The sequence below is a fragment of the Hemitrygon akajei genome, chromosome 1 (assembly GCF_048418815.1).
Source record: "Hemitrygon akajei chromosome 1, sHemAka1.3, whole genome shotgun sequence".
NCBI lineage: Eukaryota > Metazoa > Chordata > Chondrichthyes > Myliobatiformes > Dasyatidae > Hemitrygon > Hemitrygon akajei.
In genome coordinates, this window is record NC_133124.1 from 194,207,930 (window position 1) to 194,234,361 (window position 26,432).

The following is a 26,432-nucleotide window of genomic DNA, read 5'->3' on the forward strand; positions in this document are numbered from 1 at the left end:
CCATTCTCCTGACTCATGTTTTTGAAACTCTTTGAATGATTATACAGAAGGTTTGAAATTAATACCTCATCTCCTTCTACCTTGGGCAGCGAACTTATCAATCACCCGGCTGTGTACACTTTCTGGAGGTCCAAGATCCGTACGCTCCACGACCGCTGGACTAAGTGTGTAAATATAGAAAGGGACTGTATTGAAAAAATAAATGTGCTAGGCTTTCTAAAATTGATTCCTTCTACCATAGGCCACTAATTTATCAATCACCCCTCGTTCGTAGCCTTGAATTTCAGGTATTTGTGCAGGTCTATTATGAACTGTTATCCAATCGAATAATTTCAGTTCCACAATCCAATATTTCTTAAGTTTCTGAAAAAACAACAGTTCTGATTCACCCTCAATGTAATGCTCATGAAGACAATCAGGAGAAGTGATTTACTCACACTGTTCAACTCATAAAAACATTCTCAGTGTGACGAATTGAAGCATCTCACATGGATCTAAATAGCATAACTCATTGTACTTTTTGTTACTTTTACAGGCTTTTAGACTTTCTACAAAATCACTATTTCGGTTTGGTCTTTGGAAAAGTAATAGTAATTACTCTTAAAATCGTTTACCTGGTCTTCAACTGATATTTCAATGATGAGAAATGGTGGGCAGATGTGGGCCTTGTACACAGGTGACAGGATGCTGCTGTTATCATGATATGAAACAAATAATTACTCTTTGTGAAAATGTTATATTAAAATGTAATTTAAGTGTTGTAGGTCTTGCTCCAGGCCCATCCTGAGCTCATTCATTCCATGCTTGCCAAATGATAAAATTGTTCCTCAGGACTCATCACGTTAATCGTACGCTTCCTGGCTGCAGGACCTTTTCAGAATTTGCTTAAGCTCTGGTTGCCGTTGAAAGAAGATTGCATCAATAGGACTCATATTAAAGACAATTCTTTCAAGTTCGCACAGACACTGCAGTGCTCCATGAAAATAAATACTGTTTCTATCCCCTCCTTTACAACAGAAATACTGTAACACATGTAACATCATTGTGAGGCTCGTCTTTATCCTTTCCAGTGCAATGATATGCTTCTGAGTGTGTGGTACCAGACTGCAAACAAATTTTCGGCTCGGCTGCCAATTTTGTACCATTGGAAGTTCAACAACAATTTGTGTTCGTTCTTCCGCACTTCCTAGTGCCTGACATCTCATAGCACTGTGTGTCAGTGCAATAGGACCTCACCAAATGTATCACTCATTCATATCAGGATTGAAATCCGTTGTAACTGTAATGGTAATTGTACCAGGCGATTAATATATTTCCATGGACAAAGATCAGACCGTCAATTTCAATAACAGCAAAAATTTCGGCATACCCAAAAAACTTACCAACAATATCTCTGTCCTCAACATCTTACATAAGCTGTATATACATATTTTAGAATAGAATGTGAAGAAAAGGAGACAGTTGTAGAAGGGTTTATCATTTGCTTTTATAATTATACAATAGCAACTTATACCTAAGAAGTGACTTGTATATACTCCAATTAGCATCCCATCAAAACTGGTCAGCAGCAGATCCCATTTCATTGGTTCTTCACACAGTCAGTAGGTTTCAATATGTACGTTTAATTTCAGAGAAGTGTATACCATATATATCCTGAAATTCTTTTACTTCAGAAACATCCCCGAAAACAGAGAATGTCCTAAAGATTGAATTGTAGTTAAACATTAGAACTGCAATGTCCCATGCACTAGCTGTCCCTTTCCACGCACCAACAGCAGCAAGGCAGCAACTACTTGTTACAAGGGGACGCTGGGAGCAGACCCAAGTGCGAGATACAGACACTGACAAACAATAATATACATTGAACTGTGTTTATTGGGAATTACTAAGAAGGCCAGGAATAAGGACAAAATATCAACATGGACGTAAACGCTGGATAAGAATCCAGTGAAACCTAGGCATGTCTTGGACCCGGATCTCGACTCGCAACTCAGGACTCTGATCTCAACCCGCGACTTGACACTCGGATCTCGACTCGGGACTGGCGACTTGCATCTCGACTCGCAACTCGGACCTGACTTGAGTTGACTTGGAACTCGGACTTGCGTTGACTTGACTTGACACTCGGACTAGACTTGACTTGATACTCTGGCTTGACTTGAAACTCGGACTTGACTGGACTGGAACACAGACTGGGAGAACGAAGAAACAAAATACCCAACTCAGAGCAGGGGCAAGCGGCCCGACCCACTCAGCCGCAGAGACTTTGACAACGAAGAGACAGAATATCCAACTCAGAACAGCGGCAAACGGGTGGACCCATTCAGCTGGAGGGACAGGGACAACGAGGAGACAAAACTACACAACTACAGTCCATTCGGATCTTTGCTCAAAGTGGCAGCAAACGACCAGCAAGTCTCAGCCGACCACGAAAACGACATAACTTGTACCTTACTCGCAGCAGCGGCAATCAGCTGGCAACTCAGCTGGACACGAAAATGACTGAATACGCTGAGCAGCCACAGGCATCGAAGCAACGTAGAGTGCACGATTCTCAGCCACTCCGATGATGGGCCAGTCCTCTCGGCAGCCCGGAACCTGAATTCGCCAGCCTAGCTTCCAGTGACAAGCTTCTGGCAACTGGTTTCTGGTGACGAGCTTCTTGGTGTGTGTTTCTGATGACGATCCAGCAAAGAAATAGCTGAACCCAGGAGCAGGTGCCTCAATCAAGGCGCCCAATGGAACACGAGAAAAATGAAGTAACCCTAATGCGGAAATCACTGATCAGACCGTAACGCTAGAAACCCCTGGCCTTCCAGTAAATAGGCAACGGCATTCCTTAACAAGCACACACGCATGCAACAAATGATCAATAAAGACAAAGATTCGCAATAACTCAAAGACTACTCATTCACCATGTAATTCAACATGCCGCAGTTTCTCTATGTCCCTAAAAAGGGAAAATGATGTGCCTTGTTTCACAGGGAAAGGGAGACATAACAGAAAACTAGCTGATTTACGATATTAAAAGTCTATTGCGACGCTTTTTCCGAGCTGTGCGCCTAGAGAACTCAGGTCTCTGGACAATCAGCACATGGCACTTAACCCACTGCTCCCGATGTTTACTGTTCTCCCGCGAAATCTCATCCAGGGCCACTGGCCTTGATGCAGCCTTCTCCAGAGCCTTAAAAATCCGAAACCCAGAAGGCACACTAGTTTTCCAAGCTGCATCCTTGGGATATCAAAAAGGAGCTGATTGTGAGGCCCTCAGAACGGGCCCCAGTCCCGCAAAAAGCCGAAGTCAGAGTGTACCTCCAAGTCATAATCTTCAAAATAACCTTTAAAAGAAAATAAAAGCGATATCAAGGATATAAATAGAACTGATTCAAAAGATGCAAGGAAAGGAGTCATCTTATAGCACTATGAAAACAAAGCTCCACCCTACGAACATTCTGGAACATGGAGACAGTGAAGATACATATATCAATATGTTTTTCAATAACTGAAGCTCAACATTCAAAACTATGAATTGTTCAGAACTAATCTAACTTGAAGTCCCAGGTATCAATATCTCCATCTGCAACAGTATTCCTGATTTCCTCACTTGCCGGCACCAAACAGCATCCCAGGGCGGGTACTCAGGACATGCGCGGCCGAACTGGCATGTGTGTTTACAGACATTTTCAATCTCTTCCACTCGCAGTGTACAGTGCCCTCTTTCTTCAAAACATCCACCATTGTTCTGGTACCTAAAAAGACCATGATGACATGTCTGATTGGTTCGGGTCCTGTCGCAATCACGTCAATAATAAGTAAATGTTTTCAGAGGCTGGTCAAGGGCTATTTCTGCAGCATTCTACCACCCACACTGGACATCCTACAATTAACCTACCGATAGAACCGATCGACCGATGATGTATTAGCTATAACTCTACACACTGTCTCTACAGACCTGGAGAAGAGGAATGTTTATATGAGGTCTGTTCTTCGACTACTGTTCAGCATTCAACACCACAATTCCTTGCAGATTTGGCAAGAAGCTTAGAGATCTGGGCCTGTATCCTGCCTTGTGTAGCTGGAACCTGAACTTCCAGTTTGATCGCCGGCAGGTGGTAAGAATGGGCTCTCTCATCACCGCACCTATGACTCTTAACGCAGATGACCCTCAGGTCTGTGTACTAAACATCCTTCTTTACTCCTTGTATACCCATGAGTGTGTCAGCACTTACAGTTCCAATCTGCTAATTAAATTTGCTTACAACACTACACTGATTGATATAATCTCAAATAATAATGCGGCAACCTAAAGAGAAAGATTCATACTCTGACACAGTATTGTCAAGAAAAAAAAAATAACACCTCTCCCTCAATGTTGCAAAAACAAGGGAGCTGGTTGTGGACTACAGGAGGACTGGAGACAGATTGGCCCCTATTGACATATGGTTTTGAGAGGGTGAATGGCTTTAACCTCCTATGCATGAACATCAATGAGGATCTCACAAAGTCTGTATATACTGGCTGTGTTGTGAAAAGGCACAGCAGTGCCTTTCTCCTCAGGCGGTTGAAGAAGTTTGGTGTGGGCCCCCAAATCCTACGAAATTGCTAAATGGACACAACTGAGTGCATCATGAGTGGCTGCATCATTTCCTGGTATGGGAACTGTAGTTCCCTCCCTCGAAGGTATCTACAGAGAGTCTTGTGAACAGCCCAGTGCATCTGTAGATGTGAACCTCATTCTTCGGGACATTTTGAAAGACACTTTGTAAAAAGGGCCCGAAGAATCATTTGGGATCTGAGTCACCCAAAGAACAAACTGTTCCAGCTGTTACCATCCGGAAATAGTGCCGTAGCAGCCAGGACCAGTCGATTTCGGGACAGCTGCTTCCACCAGGCTTATTGCATGCTGACGCAACTATATTTCTAATTTACATTAACTATTTTGTTGTACATAATATTTATTATAAATTAATATAAATTGCACATTGCACGTTTAGACGCTGAGGTAAGTATTTTTACTCATCAGGTATATGAAGAATGTAAGTAATAAAGTCAATTCAATCAAGTTTAGTCAGTCAGTTTGGCAGCAACATTTCCCCCCACAGTCTCCCTCAGCACAGGTGCACTACAATGGTGTGTGCTTAGCTGCCTGCTCTAATGGTTTTACACTTTTGACAATGAGGCTAAGCAAAACTCCGATTAAACTGTTAAATTTGCCATCGTTTCTACTGTCATTGGTCATATCAAAGGTGGTCACGAATTAGCTTTTAATCGGGAGATTGTACGTCTATCTGTGAGGCACCACAGCAACAGCTTCTTAATCAATGTCAACAAAATGAAGTGGAGAGGGTAAGTAACTTTACATTCCTCACAGTGTTATCATTTCAGATATCTCTCTTGGGTCCAGCACATACGTGCAATTATGCAGGAAGCATGTTTTCCTCTCTGCCTTTAAAACTGACTCTAAATCTGGATAAGGCTTGAATTTATAGCAATGTATAATTTATTTTATGAGTCTGCATCCTTGAAGTAGGATTTTATTGGATGTTTCTTGCGAATTGATAGTGCCATTGTAAGCAATCAGATTCATTTGAACTGCAACCAGACTCTGTAATGTGTTGGATTGTTTCTCTTTTTTTCTTTTACATTAGACAATAGGTGCAGGAGCCAGCACTGCCACTCACTGTGATCATGGCTGATCATTCACAATCAGTATCCTTTTCCTGCCTTCTCTCCATATTCCTTGTCTCCGCTATCTTTAAGATCTTTCTTGAAAGAATCCAGAGAATTGGCCTCCACCGCAATCTGAGGCAGAACACTCTACAGTTCCACAACTCTCAGTGTGAAAAAGTTTTTCCTCAACTCCGTTCTAAATGGTGTTGCCCTTATTCTTAAACTTAGGGTTCTCGATCTGGATTCCCCCAATATTCATAACATGTTTCCTGCATCTAGCGTGTCCAATCCCTTAATAATCTTATATGTTTCAATCAGATCCCCTCTTATCCTTCTAAATTCCAGCCTATACCAGGCCAGTCGCCCAAATCTTTCAACATATGACAGTTTCGCCATCCCGGGAATTAATTTCGTGAAGCTACGCAGCACTCCCTCAATAGCAAGAATGTTCTTCCTCAGATTTGGAGACCAGAACTGCACACAATACTCCAGGTGTGGTGTCACCATGGTCCTGTACAACTGTACAAAGACCTTTTTGTTCCTATGCTCAACTCCCCTTCTTACGAAGGCCAACATGTGTGATGGGCAATCCAGGTTTGAAACGGGGATGCTATTAACTATACTGCTGCTGAGAAATGGGAGGGGGGAGGCTTCCAGCGCAAATGAAGGAGAGAGGGAGAGATAAGTTTTAATGTTATGTTTCCTGGGCTGACTGTTTACCTTTTCTCCAAGAACACTTTGCTTGCTTGTTAAGATTCCTGCAGAACAGCATGGCGGAGCCGGTTGATGGACAGCCGGTGTCCAGCATGTGGAGTTAAAAAGCAGGTCTGCTAAGACACAGACAGACACACCACGGAACATTGAACGAGCTTTGTGCACCCACGTGAAGGTGGGTTTTGAGGATCGATTCGGGTAAATCGATCAGTGGCTCACAGTGTGAAAAGGTGCGAACGGTGGGTAACTATTTGTGTGTTCTCCCTTGCCTGGGTGATAGTTCCACCACTGAAGAATGGTCGTACCTATCCTGGTCAGAGTCGGTGACCATAACAGGACTTCGGGAGACAACGGGAATATCGACGGCAAGAGCATCGCCTCTCTTCATCTCTCTCTCTCTCTCTCTCTCTCTCTCTCTCTCTCTCTCTCTCTCTCTCTCTCTCTCTCTCTCTCTCTCTCTCTCTCTCTCTCTCTCTCTCTCTCTCTCTCTCTCTCTCTCTCTCTCTCTCTCTCTCTCTCTCTCTCTCTCTCTCTCTCTCTCTCCAACGATACTCAAACAACTACCTCGACATGAACTGAACTCTTCTCCATTTGAAGACTATACCCATTTAACCCTAGGTTTTGGTTCCAATTTCCACACTTCTGTATATATCATTGCTGACCTGTTTCATATGTTTGCATTTTATAGTACTGTATTGCTTAGTTTACTAATGAACACTATTAGTAACTAGTCCTCACAGACTTCAAAGAGTTTTCCATTTCGGTTGGTTTTTAACCTGGTCACAGGGTACGTGACACATCCCATTAACTTTCTTCACTGCCTGCTGTACCTGCATGATTACTTCCAGTGACTGATGAACAAGGACACCCAGATCTCGTTGTACTTCCCCTTTTCCTAACTTGCCAGAATTTAGATAGTAAGCTGCCTTCCTGTTCTTGCAATCAAAGTGGATACCCTCACAGTTATCCACATTAAACTGTAAGTGCCATGCATTTGCCCACTCACACAACCTGTCCAAGTCACACTGCATTCTCATATCATCCTCCTCACATTTCATACTGCCACTTAGTTTTGTGTCATCTGCAAATGTACTAATGTTACTTTTAATCCCTTCATCTAAATCATTAATGTATATTGTAATTAGCTGCGGTCCCAGCACGGAACATTGCGGTACCCCACTAGTCACTGCCTGCCATCCTGAAAGAGACCTGTTAATCCCTACTTATTGTTTCCTGTCTGCCAACCAATTTTCTATCCATGTGACTACCCAACCCCTAATAACATGTGCTCTAATTATGCCCACTATTATACTATGTGGTACCTGATCAAAGGCTTTCTGAAAGGCCAGGCACACGACATCCACTGGCTCCCCCCTTGTCCATTTTCATATATAACCTAAGCAATTTCCAGAAGATTAGTCAAACATGATTTCCCCTTCGTAAATCCATGTTGAATCGGACCGACCCTTACTGCTACCCAAATATGCCACTATTTTATCTTTTATTATTGACTCCAGCATCTTCCCCACCAAGGATGCTGGGCTAAGTTGTCTATAATTCCCTGTTTTCTCTTTCCCTCCTTTCTTAAAAAGTGGGATAACATTAGCTACTCTCGAATCCACAGTAACTGATCCTGAATCAATAGAACATTGGAAAATGATCACTAATGAGTCCGCGATATCTAGAGCTATTTCCTTTATTACCCAGGATGCAGACAATCAGGCCTGGGGATTTATCAGCTTTCTCTCCCATCAGTCTACCCAACACCATTTTCTGCCTAATGTGAATTTCCTTCAATTCCTCAGTTACCCTAGGTCCTCTAGGCACTATTATATCTGGGAGGTTGTTAGCGTCTTCCCTCGTGAAGACAGATCCAAAGTACCTGTTCAATTCGTCTGCTATTTCCTTCTTCACCATAATAAATTCACCCGTTTCTGACTTGAAGGACAGAACCATGGGATTAACTTTTTTTTTTCCTCTTCACATACCTAAAGAAGTTTTCACTATCTTCCTTTATATTCTTGGTTAGCTTACCTTCGTACCTCATCTTTTCTCCCCGTATTCTGTTTTTAATAATTTTCTGTTGCTCTTTAAAAAATCCCAATCTTCTGGCTTCCTGCTCATCTTTGCTATGTTACACTTCTCTTTTACTTTTCTACTGTCCTTGACTTTCCTCGTCAGCCACGGTCGCCCCTTGCTCCCCTTAGAACCTTTCTTACTCTTTGGAATGAACTGATCCTGCACCTTCTGTATTAGTCCCAGAAATACCTGCCATTGTTGTCATCCCTGCTATGGTATATTTCCAGTTAGCTTTGGCAGGCTCCTCCCTCATGGCTCCATATTCCCCTTTGTTCAACTGTAATATTGACACTTCTGATTTGTCCTTCTCCTCTCAAATTGTTGATTAAAACTTATCATATCATGGTCACTAACTACTAATGGCTCCTTTATCTCGAGTTCACTTATCAAATCCGGTTCGTTACACAACACTAAATCTAGAATGGACTTCTCCCTGATAGGGTCCAGTACAAGCTGCTCTATGAATCCATCTCGGAGGCACTCCACAAGTTCCCTTCTTTGGGGTCCAGTACCAACCTGATTTTCACAGTCTTGCTGCATGTTGAAATCCCCCATCACAACCGTAGCATTAGCTTTGCGACATGCCAATTTGAACTTTTGATTCAACTTGTACCCTTTATCCAGGCTACTGTTTGGGGGCCTGTAGATAACTCCCATTAGGGTCTTTTTGCCCTTACAATTTCTCAGTTCTATCCATACTGGCTCTATATTCCTTGATTCTAAGTCACCCCTCGCAAGGGACTGAGTTTCATTCCTCACCCAACAGCGCCACCCCAACACCTCTGCCCACCTGTCCTGTCTTTTCGACAGGACGCATACCTTTGGATATTCACTTCCCGGCCCTGGTCCTCTTGCAGTCATGTCTCTGTTATTCCTACAACATCATATCTGCCAATTTCCAACTGAGCCTCATTTCATCCATTTTATTTCCTATACTTCGTTCATTCGTATATAATACTTTAAATCCATCACTCTCCTCAACTTTCACATCGATTCCTATTGCACCTGGCCATACTTTGCATTTTCTACATTTATCATCTTGAATTAGTTGGTTTTTAATTGCGTGTGTGTGTGTGTGTGTGTGTGTGTGTGTGTGTGTGTGTGTGTGTGTGTGTGTGTGTGTGTGTGTGTGTGTGTGTGTGTGTGTGTGTGTGTGTGTGTGTGTGTGTGTGTGTGTGTTTGTGTGTGTGTGTGTGCGCGCGCTCGTTAGGCACCTGTACTACATTGCCACAATGACCCCTTCTGTTTCTGCAAAGAGTTCTCCAACTTTAAGCCAGGCATACCCAAGATTGTGTTTTGCCTCACACTCACAGTGGAGAAAGCCGACAGCGGATAGGTCATTGTGGAAAATTGGAAAGGAAGTAAATTGGCTTGAAATGGGGAGCTGCTGATTGTGATTGCGATTGAGATCCTGGCTATGTGATGATACTGTTCAGACAGCTGCAGCTATGTTCCTCTGAGAGAAGTATTTTCAACGTATTGACAGAATTATCATTTATTTTTATACTCTTTTTGGTTATTGCACTGAAAGTTATATTCCACTGTGAGGAAGGAATCCTGTGTTAGATATGGACAAGAACAGGTGAGGAAGTTATATCTTGTACATTAGTGAATCAGATGTGTTTGCACTCCAGGTTTGCAGATTCCAAATTTGTCTTGCTGTATCTAGGGTTTTATTCCATGTTTATATGGTTTCTTGAATTACAATAGTCCCGCTGCAGGGACAGGATATAAAACAATATTCTGGGCACATGTATAACAGCTGATTAAAGAACAAGGCTTGGAATAACTTACTGTCGACGGATAGAAACATTTCTGGACTATCCATATCTGCGATGGAGTATCAATTCTAGCTTATTAAGCCCTGCACAGGATGCCTGAAAACTCCGAATATGATTTTATGATATTGATCAAGTACCAGTTGTTTTTCTGTGAAATTATACTGGGACGACGGGTTGTGGTGCAGGGGTGTTACATCAATATTAAGAAACCCAGAGTTAGAATGGTGAGATCTTTCCTTCAATTTAGCATTTCAAGCTTGTCACAATTTACATTCCAAGATTCTTTTCACATCGAACTGAATATGCCAACATTGGCTTTTTGGATTTAGTGTCTTGAATAGAAGTTAGACTCATAAGCCTCTTAGTCAGGGCACAGCCAGCTGTGAGTTATGGAGTGGACATGTAAATACTTCATAGGAAATGATAAATGAATGATATTTATCAACATACACCACTATAGCATGTGTTTCGTGCCAGCTGAACGGATAAGCAGCATTTAACGGTCCCAGTCTCAAAAACCCCTTTCTAATTGTTTATAAGAAAAACAAGATGCAGCTGATTTAGTTTGAAAAGCAACAATGTTTCAATTTGAGTGTTCATATTTCCTAAGGCCTATGACAAGTTGCCGTGAATAGTCAAAAAGACCGTTATTGGGTTGCTGTTCTGAAACATTTCCGAGACTCAACATTCAGGCAAAACACAAATGGGCAGAATTCATTACCTTTTGTTTGATTTTCTAATCAAAGGTATTGGTGTTCCCATACTAAGCTGCAATGCAACTAGTCAGTACTCTTTTCCCACACACCAATAACATTTGCCAAGTTTATTTGATGACATGCCCAATCTTTGCAGATATTTAAGAAGATGGAGGCGCTGTTGTGGTTTCTTTGGAATAATACTTACATGATGAGTTCAGTAGAAGTACTCTGAGATAGGAACCCTAGTTTCTGATGTTCCTGACCCTCTCCACCTCTGATCCTCCAATGATCACTGGCTCATGGACCACTAGTTTCCCTTTCCTGCAGTCTACAATCAGCTCCTTGGTCCTATTGACATTGAGTAAGACGTTGTTATTACACTACTTAGTCAAATTTACATTATCCCTCTTGTCTGCGGTTCATCAACACATTTGATACGGCCCACATTTGATCGACCTTGTATCTGCTGTTCAAGCCGTACTCAGTAACATAGTAACAGGTTTGAAATGAGCAGAACAGGGTTCAAAGAATTCATCCTGTTGTGCTCCTCTGCTGGAGTAGATTACGGAGGAGGTAGTTTTGACAATTTGAACTGACTGGGGCCTGCATGTGAGAAAATTCTGGATCCAATTGTTCAAGATGGTTTTGAGGCCCCAGGACTTGGAGATTACTGAATAATTTTGAGGGCTTGATGTTATTGAATGCTGAGCTGTCATCGATGAAGAGCATTCTGATGCATCTTTGCTGTATGGGGTTCTGTGAAGAGCCAATGAGATGGCATCTGCTGTGGATCTGTTGCTTCGGTAGGCTATTTGGAGCGAGAAGTGCATGCAGCTGTAGCTTTGAATAATCCGCGTGATTTTACTGGAGCTAGTATTGGATGAGCTCCGGATCATCTGAGAGTTTGAATGGGTGTTAGACAGAACATATATATGTAGTGGTAGTTACATCCAACTTGCAAGACACAAGAAACTGTGTGACAGGCAGGAAAGGGAAATGGAATATGGAACCAGTACAGAGTATCTCTGTGGCCATCTCCCTCAGCAATAGGTATATCACTTTGCTTGGAAGGGTGTGGTGTTGAGGTCTGCCTTTGTGACTCTGAACAGGAAAGAATAGACGAGGCATGTTGTGGTGACAGGGGTTTCGTCAGTTCAGGGAAAGGACGGAAATAGTATGTGGCTGAGAACGTGAAACCCGGATGGTATTTTGGCTTCGAGATGCCGGCATCCGGGATATTTTGGACCGAGTCCTTAGCACTCGTGAGTGGGACTACAAACAGCCAGAAATTGTGGTCCAAGTAGATACATAAGATGAGTGATGAGGCTCTGCATAAATACTTCAGAGTGGTAGTTACTAACTTAGAGGGTAGGACTTCCAGAGTTGTGATTACACGTTTGCTATCCGTGTCACATGCTAATGAGGCCAGAAGGAGGAAGGTTATACAGTAGAATAGGAGGCAAAGGAGTCGGTGTAAGGAGGTGGGCATATTGTTTTTTTTTTTAGTTTTTTGGGCTCACATCCAGGGAAGGAAGAATCTGAACGCAAGAGGCAGCTTGTCTCTGAACTGGAGCGGGGCTAACGTTGTAACAGGAAGATTAGATAATTCTGCACAGTGGGACTTAAATTAGAGTTGCAGGGGGATAACAACCAGGGTGTCAGAAAACGGTGAGTGGAGAGGTTATAGAGGCAGATGTTGGTAAGACCTCAAAGAACGTTATGAATCGAAAGGCGGAGCATGGGGGCTATTAGTGCCCTGATCTGTATATATTTCAATACAATGAAGTGTTCAGGAAAGACAGACGATACTGTTGAAGATGACATAGCTGGTTAATAAAGAGAGAGAATGTGTAGTCAGGAGATACTGTACATAGGGGAAAAATGCTGTCAACAGGATAAGGTACAATGTAACAGGCGAATGAAATCAAAAAGGTTGATTATGGGACTGCAGGTGCTATATTTGAATGCAAAACATTATACGGAATAAGCTAGATGATCATGTAGCACAGTAACTAATTGGCAAATATGATGTTGTCGGCATCACTGATTCATGGCTGAAAAAGGAGTATAGCAAGGAGCATAACCCCCAAGGCAGTGTGGAGGATCACAGGGATCTTGAGGACCGAGTCCATAGGACGCTCAAAGCAGCTGCACAGGTTGTCTCTGTGGTTAAGAAGGCGTACAGTGTATTGGCCTTTATCAATCGTGGAATGGAATTTTGGATCCGACAGTTAATGTTGCAGCTATGTAGGACACTGCTCAGACTCCACTTGGAGTGTTGTGCTCAATTCTGGTCGCCTCACTACAGGAAGGATGTAGAAGTCATAGAAAGGGTGCAGAAGAGATCTACAGGGATGTTGCCTGGGATTGGGGAGCATGCCTATGAGAATAGGTTGAGTAAACTCGGCCTTTTCTTCTTGCAGCGACGGAGGATGAGAGGTGACCTGATAGACGTGTATAAGATGATGAGAGGCATTGATCTTGTGGATAGTCAGACGTTGTTTTCCCAGGGCTGTAATGGTTGCCATAAGGAGAAACAATTTTAACGTGCTGGGGTGTAGGTACAGAGGAGATGTCACGGGTAAGTTTTTTAATCAGAGAGTGCATGGAATGGGCTCCAGGCATCAGTGCTGGAGGCGGATACGGTAGGCTCTTTTAAGAGACATTTGGATAAGTACGTAGATCTTAGAAAAATAGAGAGCTAAGGGAAAGCCTAGTTATTTCTAACTTTGGGACATGTTCGGCACTAATTTGTGGACCGAAGTGCCTGTATTGTCTTGTAGGTTTTCTATGTTTCTTTGTTTTCTATACGCATTGGATTCAAAGGACAATCAGGAAGGTAGTGTGGATGGTGTTGCACAGTCGATAAAAATGAAATCAAATCATTCGCGATAGGAGACATTGGATCAGAAGTTGTGATTCTTTGTGTATAGAGCTAAAGAACGGCAAGGGTAAAAATACCTTGATGGGAGTGGTTTATACAGACGGCCAAACAACAGTAAAGGTGTGATCTACAAATTCAAACCAAAGATAGGGGCAATGTTTGCAATAGTCATGGAACTGGATTATGCCGGTAGATTTGGAAAATAAGTTAGATTCTGTATTCCAGGCAGGGGAATTTTTGAGGGCCTAAGGATGGCATCTTAGAGCAGCTAATTTTATACTGTCCACTCATCGATTGACAGTTCTGGATTGTGTGTGTGGTGCAATATTGATTAATGACCTTAGGGCGAAAGTACACTGAAGGACAAATGATTATAGTATGATCGACTCATCTCTGAAATTTGAGAAGGAGAAGCTAAAGTGAGATTTGCAGTATTACAGAGGAATAAAGGGAATTACAGAGGCATGAGAGAGTTGGCCAAGATTGATTGGAAAATAGAAAGAATGGGATGGGATGTCGGGAGAGCAGCAATGACTGGAATTTCCTGGAAGCAATTCGGAGAGCACAGTATATGTACATCACGAGAAGAAAGTATTTTAAAGAAACCGTAGCTAACAAGAGAAGTAAAAGAACACAAAAAAATAAAATAAATGGAGGGCATAAATGGAGCATAAATTAGCGTGAAGTTTGAAATTGGAAAGCTTTTTTTCAAATCAACAAAAGACAACTACATTACAACTGTCACTAAGAAGGTAAAGATAGAATATAAAAGTAAGCTAGCCAATAATATTGAAGAGGATATGTAAAGTTTATTTAGTTACGTAATGTGTAAAAGACATGGGGGGCGTGGATATTGTAGTGCTGCAAAGATGTTGCCGGGAGTGGTAGTAATAAGGCACAAGGAAATGGCGCCTGAAATGAATTCTTACTTCGCATCAGCCTTAAGTGTTAAATGCACTAGCAGTATGGTGGAAATTCCAGGTATCTTGGGTCATGAAGTATGTGAAGTTACCATTAATAGAAAGAAGGTTTTTGAAAGTCTAAATATAGATATGTCACCGGAACTGGATGCTGCATATCCAAGGGTTCTGAAAGAGGTTGCTGAAGGCATTGTGGAGGCATCATTAATGATTTTTCATAAATCAATACGTTCTTGAATGTTTTCAGAAAACTACTGGAAATCATCCTCCACGCCACTAGAGGTGCAGTTAATTTTGGCACCGAAGTCAGGCAGGAGGAGAACTGTGCTTCTGCAAAGATAATTCAAAGAGTTGGGTAGAACTATAAAGCAGATCTCCAACATTGTCTTCACAGGATTACTACTATCTGCTGATGAAACAACTGAAAGAGAGTGCAGTTCAATACAGGACTAAGGAGTTTGGGGGACTATGGAGGGCTTTGGATATGTCGGATATTGTCACATGCCCGCACGGAGCCATCGCTGAACTGGAACTGTGTAGGCAACATGAACTTGCAGTTACTTTTGCGCCACATAAATGCCTTTCTGTACCCGTTATTTTAGAATCTTATATCATTTTTTGCTCTTCAGAATTTTACATATCCATTCATCAATTGTTGCACGATGCTGACCGCTCTGCTATTTCCAGCGGAAACCACACAGAAACAACACGCGAAGTAGTATATTTTTTACAGTTGCATAAGCAGAGGATTTGTTGCGACCACCTCCCTAGAACTGTTATTTGAAACCATCTCCGCCTTTTGTATGCATTTCAGCGTTTGCAACTGCTGTTTGGACTGAATCGTGGTGTCTATGAAGTGGTTGCAACTTGAAACACTTCATGAAAACGTAGCCTGCATGGACTCTTTACTCCTGGTCTTGTATCTTACATCTGACAGCAGGTACGCCCCTCTGCACTTAGTGCAGACCATCCAATTAAAAAAAAATCGACATAATTAAGCCCGAGACAGAAAGTTCCTTGTGCTTACAATGTTGTTGGTTTCCGCCTGCACTGAAGCGTGGCAGTAAATGGAAAAAAAAAAACGCATTGCACGTGCATTTCCACCATAATGTCACCACCATCAAAAGGTTCGCTTTCATGTTATTCGCTGCAAACAAGTACTTGTGAGCAGACTTACAAACGTTGTTGACATCTGCGGTTCCACACATTGTCCTACCACAACTTTTCACCTGACTCCTTGCAGCGGGATTTCTATCCATGCACAGTAGGAAATTTCGAAAAGTAAACATATTGCGAAGAACTTCGCCCACACACTCAAAAATAATAAACTGACGATTTTGGTGAAATGTGACACATCAGAATCTTCAACCCAGCGCAATTGCCAGAGTGAGCGAGACAGTGAAATAAATACACTCCGCAGAATGGAAGATAATAATTTAGGGAATGTATGGAGAAATTTCCAGAGCTCATAATAATATACCTACATCTGTTTTTATAGCCAATTAAAAATCATTACGTGTGCTGGAGATAGTTCTTCCTTTCTGGGAGATGGGAAAGTTTCTGCAAAGTGAATTTTTTATTGCTCGTCAATATGACATAGATTTTTCTAAAACAATTCCACATGGAAATAACATTGAATACGTGGTGTCGTACCAAGTGACATAGTTTGATAAAGATGAATGAGAAAATGAAATAGGTTTGTCCCGATGGATACTGGTCAGCCAGCAAACATAATTTAAAGGGCATTCAGGACGGAGAGGTGTTCCGAGGCAACTACTTTGAAGGTGCAAGATCACAGAGCCATCTCTTAAACTGGCAAACTAGGTACTGGAAAATGTAGGCATAATAAATGTAGTCAGAGACAAAGACCACTAAACATAAAACACAGTATTTGTAATGAGTTGAGCAATTTCTCGAACGTTTTTATAGTGCAAATATCGGGTGATAGACTTTCCTAATTCTTGTTTTCTTCGGAGAATGTGAAAGATATATCTGAACGTTCTTTAAAGGCAGGTTCCTTCTCATTTGTGCGTTTCAGCAAACTAGTTGATGACCAAGTTTAGTCAAAAGCTATTGGTTGGTTATTTACGAAGAAACATTCAATACTATAAAAGCAGTTGTTGGAGTTAGCTTTCAGACCAATTGGATTGCAGAAGATTTTAGAAGAATTACCCGCTTAAAATTCTGGAGCTATTGCTATCACTGACTACCAGGAGAATGTTGTCGTCTTTTTTGGCACCTCTTATATTGATAATGTGGAACTGTGAGTTTATTGAGTATATTCAAAGTATTTGGTTGTTGACGTGTTGCTTATTATGTAAGTCTACAGTATATTCGCGTAATTTTATAGGCCTGTTGCCAGTTATTGAGGAGTATAGAATGTATAAACAATCGTGTTTTTCTGCCCAGTTTAAAGTTGTGATGAAGTAACTTAGATATGTTAAAACGTTGGAAGGTGTATTTTTTATGCGAATTACTCACCTATCCATATCAAGTCTTAATGTGATTTCATAATTAGAGACAAATGTCAAAATAGACTAGGAAACGGACGAGTTTATATCTACTTCATTTCTATTTATTTCTATCTATCATCTATGATGATATATATAGAACTTTGAAATTTGGCATTAACTTTGTAGTCACATTAAATAGTTTTTTTTTTGGAACGTTTAATTTCTCTGTTTCCTTACTGTTAAAAGACCTATGTATCTATCCGGTACATTATAAATGTTTCCATTAAATGTTTCCTTGACATGTCTATCAAGCAGTTGTTACGTACCCCGTAACTGGGTGTCTAACCAGCAGAGAAAGCAGAATCCGTTGGAGTCTGGTGGTACTATACTAAAGGTGTTTATTAGTAAAAAATAAGCAAAAACCATATCTAATGCAAATATACATATAAAATCAGTTAGCAGTAATAAACCTAAAAGTGTAGGAATAATATTAATCAATAATAAACAAGCTGTATCGATGTCTACAGGTAAATAAATTGTCATGGAAAAGTATAAAGTTCAGTTCAGTTCATGAGTGCTGATGTAGTTATAGTTGTTGTATTGTAATCGTTGGAGAGAGAGAGAGAGAGAGAGAGAGAGAGGGAGAGGAGAGAGAGAGAGAGAGAGAGAGAGAGAGAGAGAGAGGAGAGAGAGAGAGAGAGAGAGAGAGAGAGAGAGAGAGAGAGAGAGAGAGATGCAACAGCTACAGTCAGGCAAACCTTCCTTTGCTTTCTTCATCCGTCGGTGTGGTCATTCAGTTATGACCTCTCCGTCCTTCACCTAGACCGTTCTTCTGTGGTGGACTCGTCACTCTGGCATGAGTGGACACACACACAATTCCCCACCGGCCATGCTTTAACACTGATAGCCTTAATGACCGACCTCCTGGTTCGGTCTTCGAAGCCCCCACCTTTCTTGTGGGTTACAACACTCAATCAGTGTCCATTGGCGTGTCTGGAGGGTGTATTTCCAGACCTGTCTTTTATCCGTACTCACGGGGTCTCAACTTTCCATCACTCCTGAATGACTGTGTCCATCAAACAGGGCCACTGCTTCAGTCCACTGAGGAATATTTATGAGTAAACTATTGTCCTTCCAGCGAAACAGTAAATAATTCAAAAAGGAGTCACAATACAGTTAATCAGCAATTTCCCCCTCTCCCTTCTCTGTCGCCAATGTCCTTGCTGCTTTTTCCATCTCCCTTCTCATGGTCAGCATAGCAAGAGTAACAGTTCGTGGTTCTCGGGGGGATGGTTAACTCTGTACCCCATTGTCCACCAGATCTGTTCATCACACATTACACAGTGAACAAAGAAATCACACCTAAACAACGTAGTTGTATTCCTTAGTATCATAAACACTTTCTGAAGCCTATTAGACCTTATGGGCACGAAACAGCAACAACAGTTCGCCAGAGTTCTGGATGCAAGGATGAGGTTTTTGAAGCTTCTCGTCGTTGTTGTGTCACTGTGTTTCTACGGATTTAGTTTCTAACCTTCTGGTGAACCCTCCTCCATTCGCTACCCGGCTTGGGACAATCAATGGAGGAGTTTTTCTTAATTACCCCATCGGTGGCACTTGGGATTAATTTTCAAAATTGATTATGAATCCGAGTTTATCAGAACTGATGAGTAAACACCTTCGGGAGTCTGGTGTGTTTCTTTCATTGAGTTTGAACACCAGCCGAGGCTGCAGCTGTTACAGCCTGAACGCTCGCACATCACTGGAAATGATCAATTACACCACTCTGCACTAGCATGTGACACCGTGAAATAAACGGTTTTAAAGAATGTATAGAATTTCAGATTAAAAAAAAAGGATTTCACGATATCATCTTTAAAAACATACTGCTATACAGTGAACACAGCTAAAATTAAGACCATTCGTATTATTCTTAAATGCAATATTTCTACAAAGGTAACAATGAAACTTTCAAATATTGATGGAACTTAATTAGTTATTAGTATTTTTAAATTTGCGATATTATGTATTACATTTTAATTCAGCACTTTTGTGCCCCTGAAAAAAGGATGAAACGCAATTTTCTTTGTACATTTTCCAGAGTTCAAATGTTTGGATGTGAAGAATCGCAGATGTTAAAATGTTTAACTTTTCGTCAATTTTCTCTTCCCACCATCCGAGATAAAATTATTGGGTATAAATGTGAAGAATTGCGACTCTATTCTTAATTTCCTTTCTGTATTTTATGTTATGTAGTTAGCGTTTGAATCCAGATAACTAACAAATAATCCCAGACACAATAGTAACGCAGTCATCCCTGGGGTGAACTGCCAATTCAGATTTCTGTTGAAGAGTTCATCGGGAATTGTACCTAAGCAAGGAGTTAGATTTCTTAGTCTCATGAAACCCCTAACTGCAAACTAGTGGCTGATTGGAACCGATATTCCAAACAGAAGATTAATCGGAAATTTTCAAAACTGGAGAGTAGTCACTGCTAGGAAACTGTATTCCGGAGTGCAGAGAATGGGAGAAATGGCCAACATTGGAACAGTACATGGATGAGCGCCCACACACATTCGTTTTCATCACTGACTTTTCATCACTCAAAGTATTCTGTGATACATACAACAGTGCACTTTTACAGTGCACTTTCATGCGTCCGGAGAAAAAAATAACCAAAGCCTTTCGCTGTGCACGTCCCCATGCGCCATGATATAGATCGGAGGAATTGCATTTCTTGAGATGTTCAAATTTACGCAACAGTAATTTTCCCTCTCTCCAAGCTAAACGTATTATGTAGATTTCAGTGAAATAAACACAACTCTATTCTTCCTCTTTTTTTCAAGTACTTTACTTAAATTCTTTAATCCTTTACTCTCGTATAACGGCACCCTTCTGGAGAAGAGCAGAATCAACGAAATGAAAAATTGCGTTAACATTAAGATTGACTGCGCAGTATTTTTGGATGGAAACTAATAAATTACGTGTCTGTCTTTCCGTCGGTACAGCCTTATATGTCGAGTATTTTTGTTAACTTTTTTCTCATTTGTCGATTACTTTTTCATTATCCGCTTCTTTTAAAATACAAGTAAGACATTAATCAAATGCTACCTGCCCTGCAGAATTCCTCAGGCATTTTGTGTGTGTTGCTTGGATTTCCAACATCTGCAAATGTTCCGTTGTTTGAGAATCTAATTGATGGTGTGTTTCACTAACAGTTCACTTTCGGGAATAGAGCGAGAGACACACACCATTTATAAAGTCTTTAATCATGAATACATTTTCCTTGGGATTTTATTATCCTAGTGGATACTAATTTCCTGTATTTAAGTATAATGACTGCCAATCAGATAGAAAAACAACATGGGAATTTAATAATTTAATCCGTGAATTATTAGTAGAAAATTGACGATTACTGACAGTAATTCAGGCTGTAATTATTGTTCAGAATTTCTCGTCAAGGTAACATCTAGTTGAATTAAATAATGATAGATTTTGCATAATTTGAAATATCTGTCAGCAGTTAAAATAGTAACTCCTACGGGACTTTAAATGGTAGCATTTTGTTCAGTAATATTTTTCCGTTGCAAATAATATGACTTAATTTCAATCTGCTGAAATAATGTTACATATGAAGTTCGTTGCCTAAGGTAGAAGGAGTTAATTGTAGAAAATTTAGCACATTTACTTTTTCAGCATAATCCCCTCCTACATTTGCACACTTAGACCAGCGGTCGTGGAGCATACAGATCCCTTCTTTGTAGAAGTCGGCGTCTCAGACCTGCAGAAGTGGTCCACAGCAGGGGTGATTGATAAGTTCGTAGCCTAAGGTAGAAGGAGATGTGTTCTACAGCTCTCGTTACATGTACGTGCAGTTCAACTCTTTGAGTGATTATGCATACTGTTTGAATTTAATAACAAATGAACCGAGATCACTGATTCCTAAAAACAACAGCTCTACTTGCACAAAATGCTGGTGGAACACAGCAGGCCAGGCAGCATCTATAAGGAGAAGCACTGTCGATGTTTCTAGAACTGAAGGTACTAGAAACATCATATAGCAATTATGGTGTTGCTTCAGTGGTGCAATTGTATAGATTCAGTTTGATTCTAACAGGCAGTAATGTCAGGCCCAGCAGCCTATGAATTTTGGCGTATTCCTAAAACCTGGGGAAAACAACGGAACAACAATAATTATCCTTATTTTTTTCGGCTCCTCAGCCGTGGCTAAAGATCATTTTAAATATCCCTTCTATAACCTATCACCAGAGCTCGCTTTTTTCCCTCTTCCTGTTGAGCCACAGAGCCCAGATCAGTGCTGGAGGCCTAATCGGTTTATTGCTTTCTTCTGTTAAGTCATCACCTCAGCAGTATCCAAACCGTTATCCTAATTGTTGGCGGGAAGGATCACATGGTTCACTGCACTTGCTGCGTATCCGCTTTTCCCCTGCTGACAATCATCTAGATACCTGTATCCAGCAGTTTGGGTTTACGATCCCGCTGTTTGTTCTACACATCTACCACTCAACCCCCGATTGATCCAGAGATCATCTTAACACGGACTGTTTAAAAATGCATATTGATGAACTTCTTGTAGGTGTAGTCGGCAGGGCCACGAAAGGTCTCCCTGCCTTCAAACTCCCCGCAAGTGGAGCATTTTTGTTCCTTGTCTAACATCCCGCTGCTCTAAATATGCAATAACAAATAAAGTATAAATAACCAAATATCATGGTGAGTGCCGCTCTGCGTGGAAGCCTTAGTGAGCTAAAGCCCTTAACTCTCCACTCCACAATGGCCCTTCACACATTGGCTGCATAAACGCAATTAATTTATATTGGTTCTTGTCAAGTGCCTAATCATGTTCAAACTAATTACTCTTCTGCAAGCGTAGGGCATAAAATGTATCGATTTCCTTTACTACCTTTTTTACTTTCTCTCCTTCAATGCAATCTGATGACATCTGGGGACAGGTGTGTGTAACATGTGAAATTTCTCTGTAGGCTTTGCCATAGCGTGGGATTCTAAGTTGCTGTTTCCTCTCACAGTCAAATGGTTGTTCGAGTGGTCGGTTAATAAGTTACGGATTTTTTCCAAAGATAAAAAAAACAGAAAAAAAGGCATTTGATTCGTGAAATATTATGTGATCACACTGAAGGGAAATAGAGTAATTAAGATGGTATGCTAGTCATATCGGACACTATATTGAACAGAGGGATGCAATTGATTATTTGATCGTTAGATAAGACAACAAATAGAAGTTTGGTTTTCCATTATACACATCATTGTTACAGATCGGTGGGAGCAGGAATAATATTGCTACAATTTTCACTGCACAAAGAAATAATATTTATAAAGATTAACTAACAATATATTCTTCATAGGTTCCCTATCAATAAACGACTTGACACTTGACTATCCTAATGAGTGAGATATGACCTTAAAAGAATGAGCTTACAATTCCCTTCTCCACCTTCATCGAGTTGGTTAACTGGCCTGGAGACAGTAGCGTGAACAACTTTGAACAACGTGAACAGTGCCCTTTAAATTTGTGAACGTCAGCAAACATTTCCCAGTTCGTAGAAGTCAGATACAAGAAACTAAAAATGCGTGATTTTGTTCCTGGCATAGGAGCAGTCTTATCCATGCACTCAGACGAGATAGCAGGTCTTAATTTGTTGTTGCCAGATACTCGAAGTATCGATGAAGCAATATGTTGAGATATCACCAGGCATTATGAACATATAATTTGGAATATGTTAGTTAGCCTTGTCATAACTAAGTAGAAATAAAGGAATACACGCTACTTTGAGGCAGAGTGTCTGGTAAAATATCAATTGCAATTTACACACTAATGTTGTAAAAGAGAAACATCATGCAGACCTAGCGAAGGGAACACTATCTGGTCCACTCCAGTAACCAGTTATAAATTATTTCCAGCGAGCAGGGTATTAAGACGAAGGGATATAACAAAGGATCGTTTAACTTTGCATTTTCTCTTGCCTTTCAATATAAACATCAAGAAAAGCGGTATTTACAACACAATAAGAACCACAAATTCGAAAAATGCAATTAGAGCAGGGGATTGCCTTTGGTTCATATGCATAGATTGCACAAGACACTTTTCATCTGGAATAAATAATTATCTTGGCATCACAAACAATTTGCAGGAAAAGAAATGTCTGACTAAAACCCTGTGATTGTGATATGCGACAAGAAACGGCTTGGGTCACTTGGTAATAACTTGGTAAAATCGATCAGAAATTTGCGATATCATCAAGATTAGGGGCATACTGGACATCGATGAAAGGCTATATAATCTTGTAGGTAATCTGAACCATCTGGAGCAATGGGGTGAAAATTTCAGATGGAGTTTAAAGCAAACAAGTGTGAGTTGCTGCACTTCGGAAGAACAAACTGGGGTAAGAATTAATACTGAATGGCCGGACTGCGGTGTGTGGTAAAGCAAAGGATTCTGATAAAACAGATTCATACTTCCCTGAAAGTGGCATCTCAGGTAGACAGGATCGTAAAGAAGGTGTTTGCCTCGTTGACCGCCAGAAACGAGGCTTTTTGAGCACAGGAGTTAGGGCGATATGTTGAAACAGTATAAGATCTTGGTGAACCTGAATTTGGATTATTGGTTGTAGTTCAGCTCACCAATAGGTATGAATAAGTTTGAAGGAGTGAAGTGAAATTTACTAGGATGTTACCAGCACGTGTGGATTTGAGTAATAGAAATAAAGGTCGAATAGATTAGGTGTTTATTCCTGGAGCGGATTTGGAGAAAACAATTTAGAGGTGTACAAAATTACGTGGGATAGACAGGGTAAATACATGCAGTCTTTTTTGTTTCACTTAGGTAAGGTGAATCTATAAATAGAGGCCATAGGTTAGTGTAAAAGATGAAATATTTACAAGGGATCTGAAGGAAGCTTCTACTATCGAAGCTTCTTAGATAGTGGTGCAAACGTGTAAGAACTGCGAGCTGAAATAGCGGATCCAGGTTCAATTGCAGCACTGAAAAGATGTTTGTATAGGTACACGAGTGGGAGGGCTATGAAGGTCTATGATTCAGATGCGGGTATGAGGAGATAGGACGGTGCACAACATTAGTTAGGTACACACAGGATTTATTGAAGGGTATGTTACTGGTTATGATTTTTGGTGATTAAGCTGGGAATTTGTCCTATTTTTCTTTGAGAAATGGGCCGGTGTAGTCACCGTGATCCCAAGATGCTGACTTTTCTGGGTTATATGTGCCTTTCAATCATAGAGGCCGTTTCATAAAGGAGAACTAAAAACGGTGACTTCCAGTCTCACAGTAAAAAGGACCTGTCCAGGTGCCAAGAGACTGAAACTAAATTTCATTAGAACACATAATGTGAGTTAACAGCTGCAAACTCGTAATTGCGATGACATTAAATAAACAAAAGATGCGAAAGTGAAAGCACTCTTCTGTAGCGGTTCAGTTTACTGTTAAGACATTTCTCGCTGATACGTTCTATAAATTTGATGCCCTGTCATCAATGAACTTATCCGCTTCCACATCCAACTATACCGCTCCACAAGTTGTGCACAACTAAATGTAATTATGCATTTCTTGTTTTAGGCAGCCCAGGAGTTTGCCAGGCGGACCAATCAGGTAATTTTACTTAAACTTCATTGCGCGCAGGGCTGGGATTGATCATTACTGAAGATCAAGGTGATAGGCTACTGCTGCCGTCATGTGTACCGACAATCTGCAATCTCGTTGCAGGTAGGCAGCAGAAAAACTTCTCCGCTGATCTGGGTCGCAAAGCTTGAAATAGTCCCCATCACAAACAAGAGAGTATCTGCAGATGCTGGAATTCCAAGCAACAATCACAGAATGCTGGAAAAAATCAGCAGACTTGGCAGAATCCATGGAAAACAGTGCAATCAACGTTTTGGTCCCAGACCCTTCAGCAGGGACGGGCCCTGCCTGGCCTGCGGAGTTCCTCCAGCATTTTATGTTCATTGCTAGAAACTCCCACTGTTTATTCCATCTTCAAATGTTGTTGATAACACCACGTTGAGGCTCATTTCGACTTTATTTCCTATGACCCAATTTCCAGGAACGTCTCCTCATCTCCAGCTAAGTTTGGATTCCGTCACTGAATTGACAAGGGCGGAAGACAGCAGGAAACTTAGATGAGCAGCGTACCAGCTGCTTCCCGAATAGTAAAAACGAAGCAGAAGCTCACCAGGAGCCGCCTTGTTCGTTGGAATGAACGGATGACACCCGGTTGTCCGTTGATCATCACGCGGCATATGCGGGGTCTAAATGTTTTGGGTGGGTGGGCAGGGGCAACGGTCTACTGATTATCGATTGACCACCATCTTGATCTTGAAGATTGATCTTTCCTTTACTGATATTTTCCAGAAAGCGGGAAGTCAAGGTTGATGGATGGAGGAAGTAGATGCGCCGGAAAACTGGAGGTTAACTACCAGGATATCTGGGGTGCTGTGCATGATGATCATTGGGACCTATCGGACGCGGCTGTGGTGTGCCGGCAGCTGGGCTGCGGCAAAGCGGTGGATGCTCCACGCAATGCTTACTTTGGAAAAAGTCAAACAGTCGTTGTGACCTGGGATTTTAAATGCCATGGGAACGAGGCCTCTCTGCGGGAGTGCCAGTCTGTCCAATGGGGTATCCATGGGCGTGGACACTTCAGGGATGCTGGTGTTATCTGCTCAGGTAAGAAAAATATCTACTCAGTTCCGCGGCTTGATAACGCCCTGATGTCCATATTGTAAAATCATGCCACCAGTTATATGAAAATACATCGGTTTACGTCGAAATTATTTCTGTCATGTACTGAACGCAATTTGTATTATCGAACGCACACCCCTATATAAATTAAACACTATGCATAGAACGTAATACTCGACATTCGACACAACTGTTGGAAAAGCTCATGAAATCTTTCCGCACGTTATCTAACCGCGGACATTGTACAGAGAGTCATAGGTTCATAGTAAGTAACTGCGCAGAAACAGGGTCTTCAGCCCATACAGTATGTTGCGAACTATTCGAAAAGCATACCGTCAGCGAGGTACACCAGGACCATAGTTTTTATACCCCAAGACCATTCAGCAAAAGAAAAAAAACATCTGCGCCCACCACCCTCACATTAGGAATTTAACAGACGCTGTTGCAATATTACATTCTGCCGCGAAGCATTTTATTCGAAGACTCTTGAGAAACCGGGGCA

General features: G+C 41.2%; 1 protein-coding gene across 1 annotated transcript in view; it reads left to right on the forward strand.

Moving 5' to 3' along the window:
- The window catches only part of LOC140728475 (scavenger receptor cysteine-rich domain-containing protein DMBT1-like), a 187,370-nt gene that overhangs the window by 119,074 nt on the left and 41,864 nt on the right, over window positions 1-26,432 (forward strand). Inside the window, exons 4-5 of the mRNA XM_073047287.1 lie at window positions 24,809-24,841; window positions 25,601-25,915. Of these exons, the coding sequence (XP_072903388.1) occupies window positions 24,809-24,841; window positions 25,601-25,915 (348 nt within the window). The remainder of the gene's footprint in view (window positions 1-24,808; window positions 24,842-25,600; window positions 25,916-26,432) is intronic.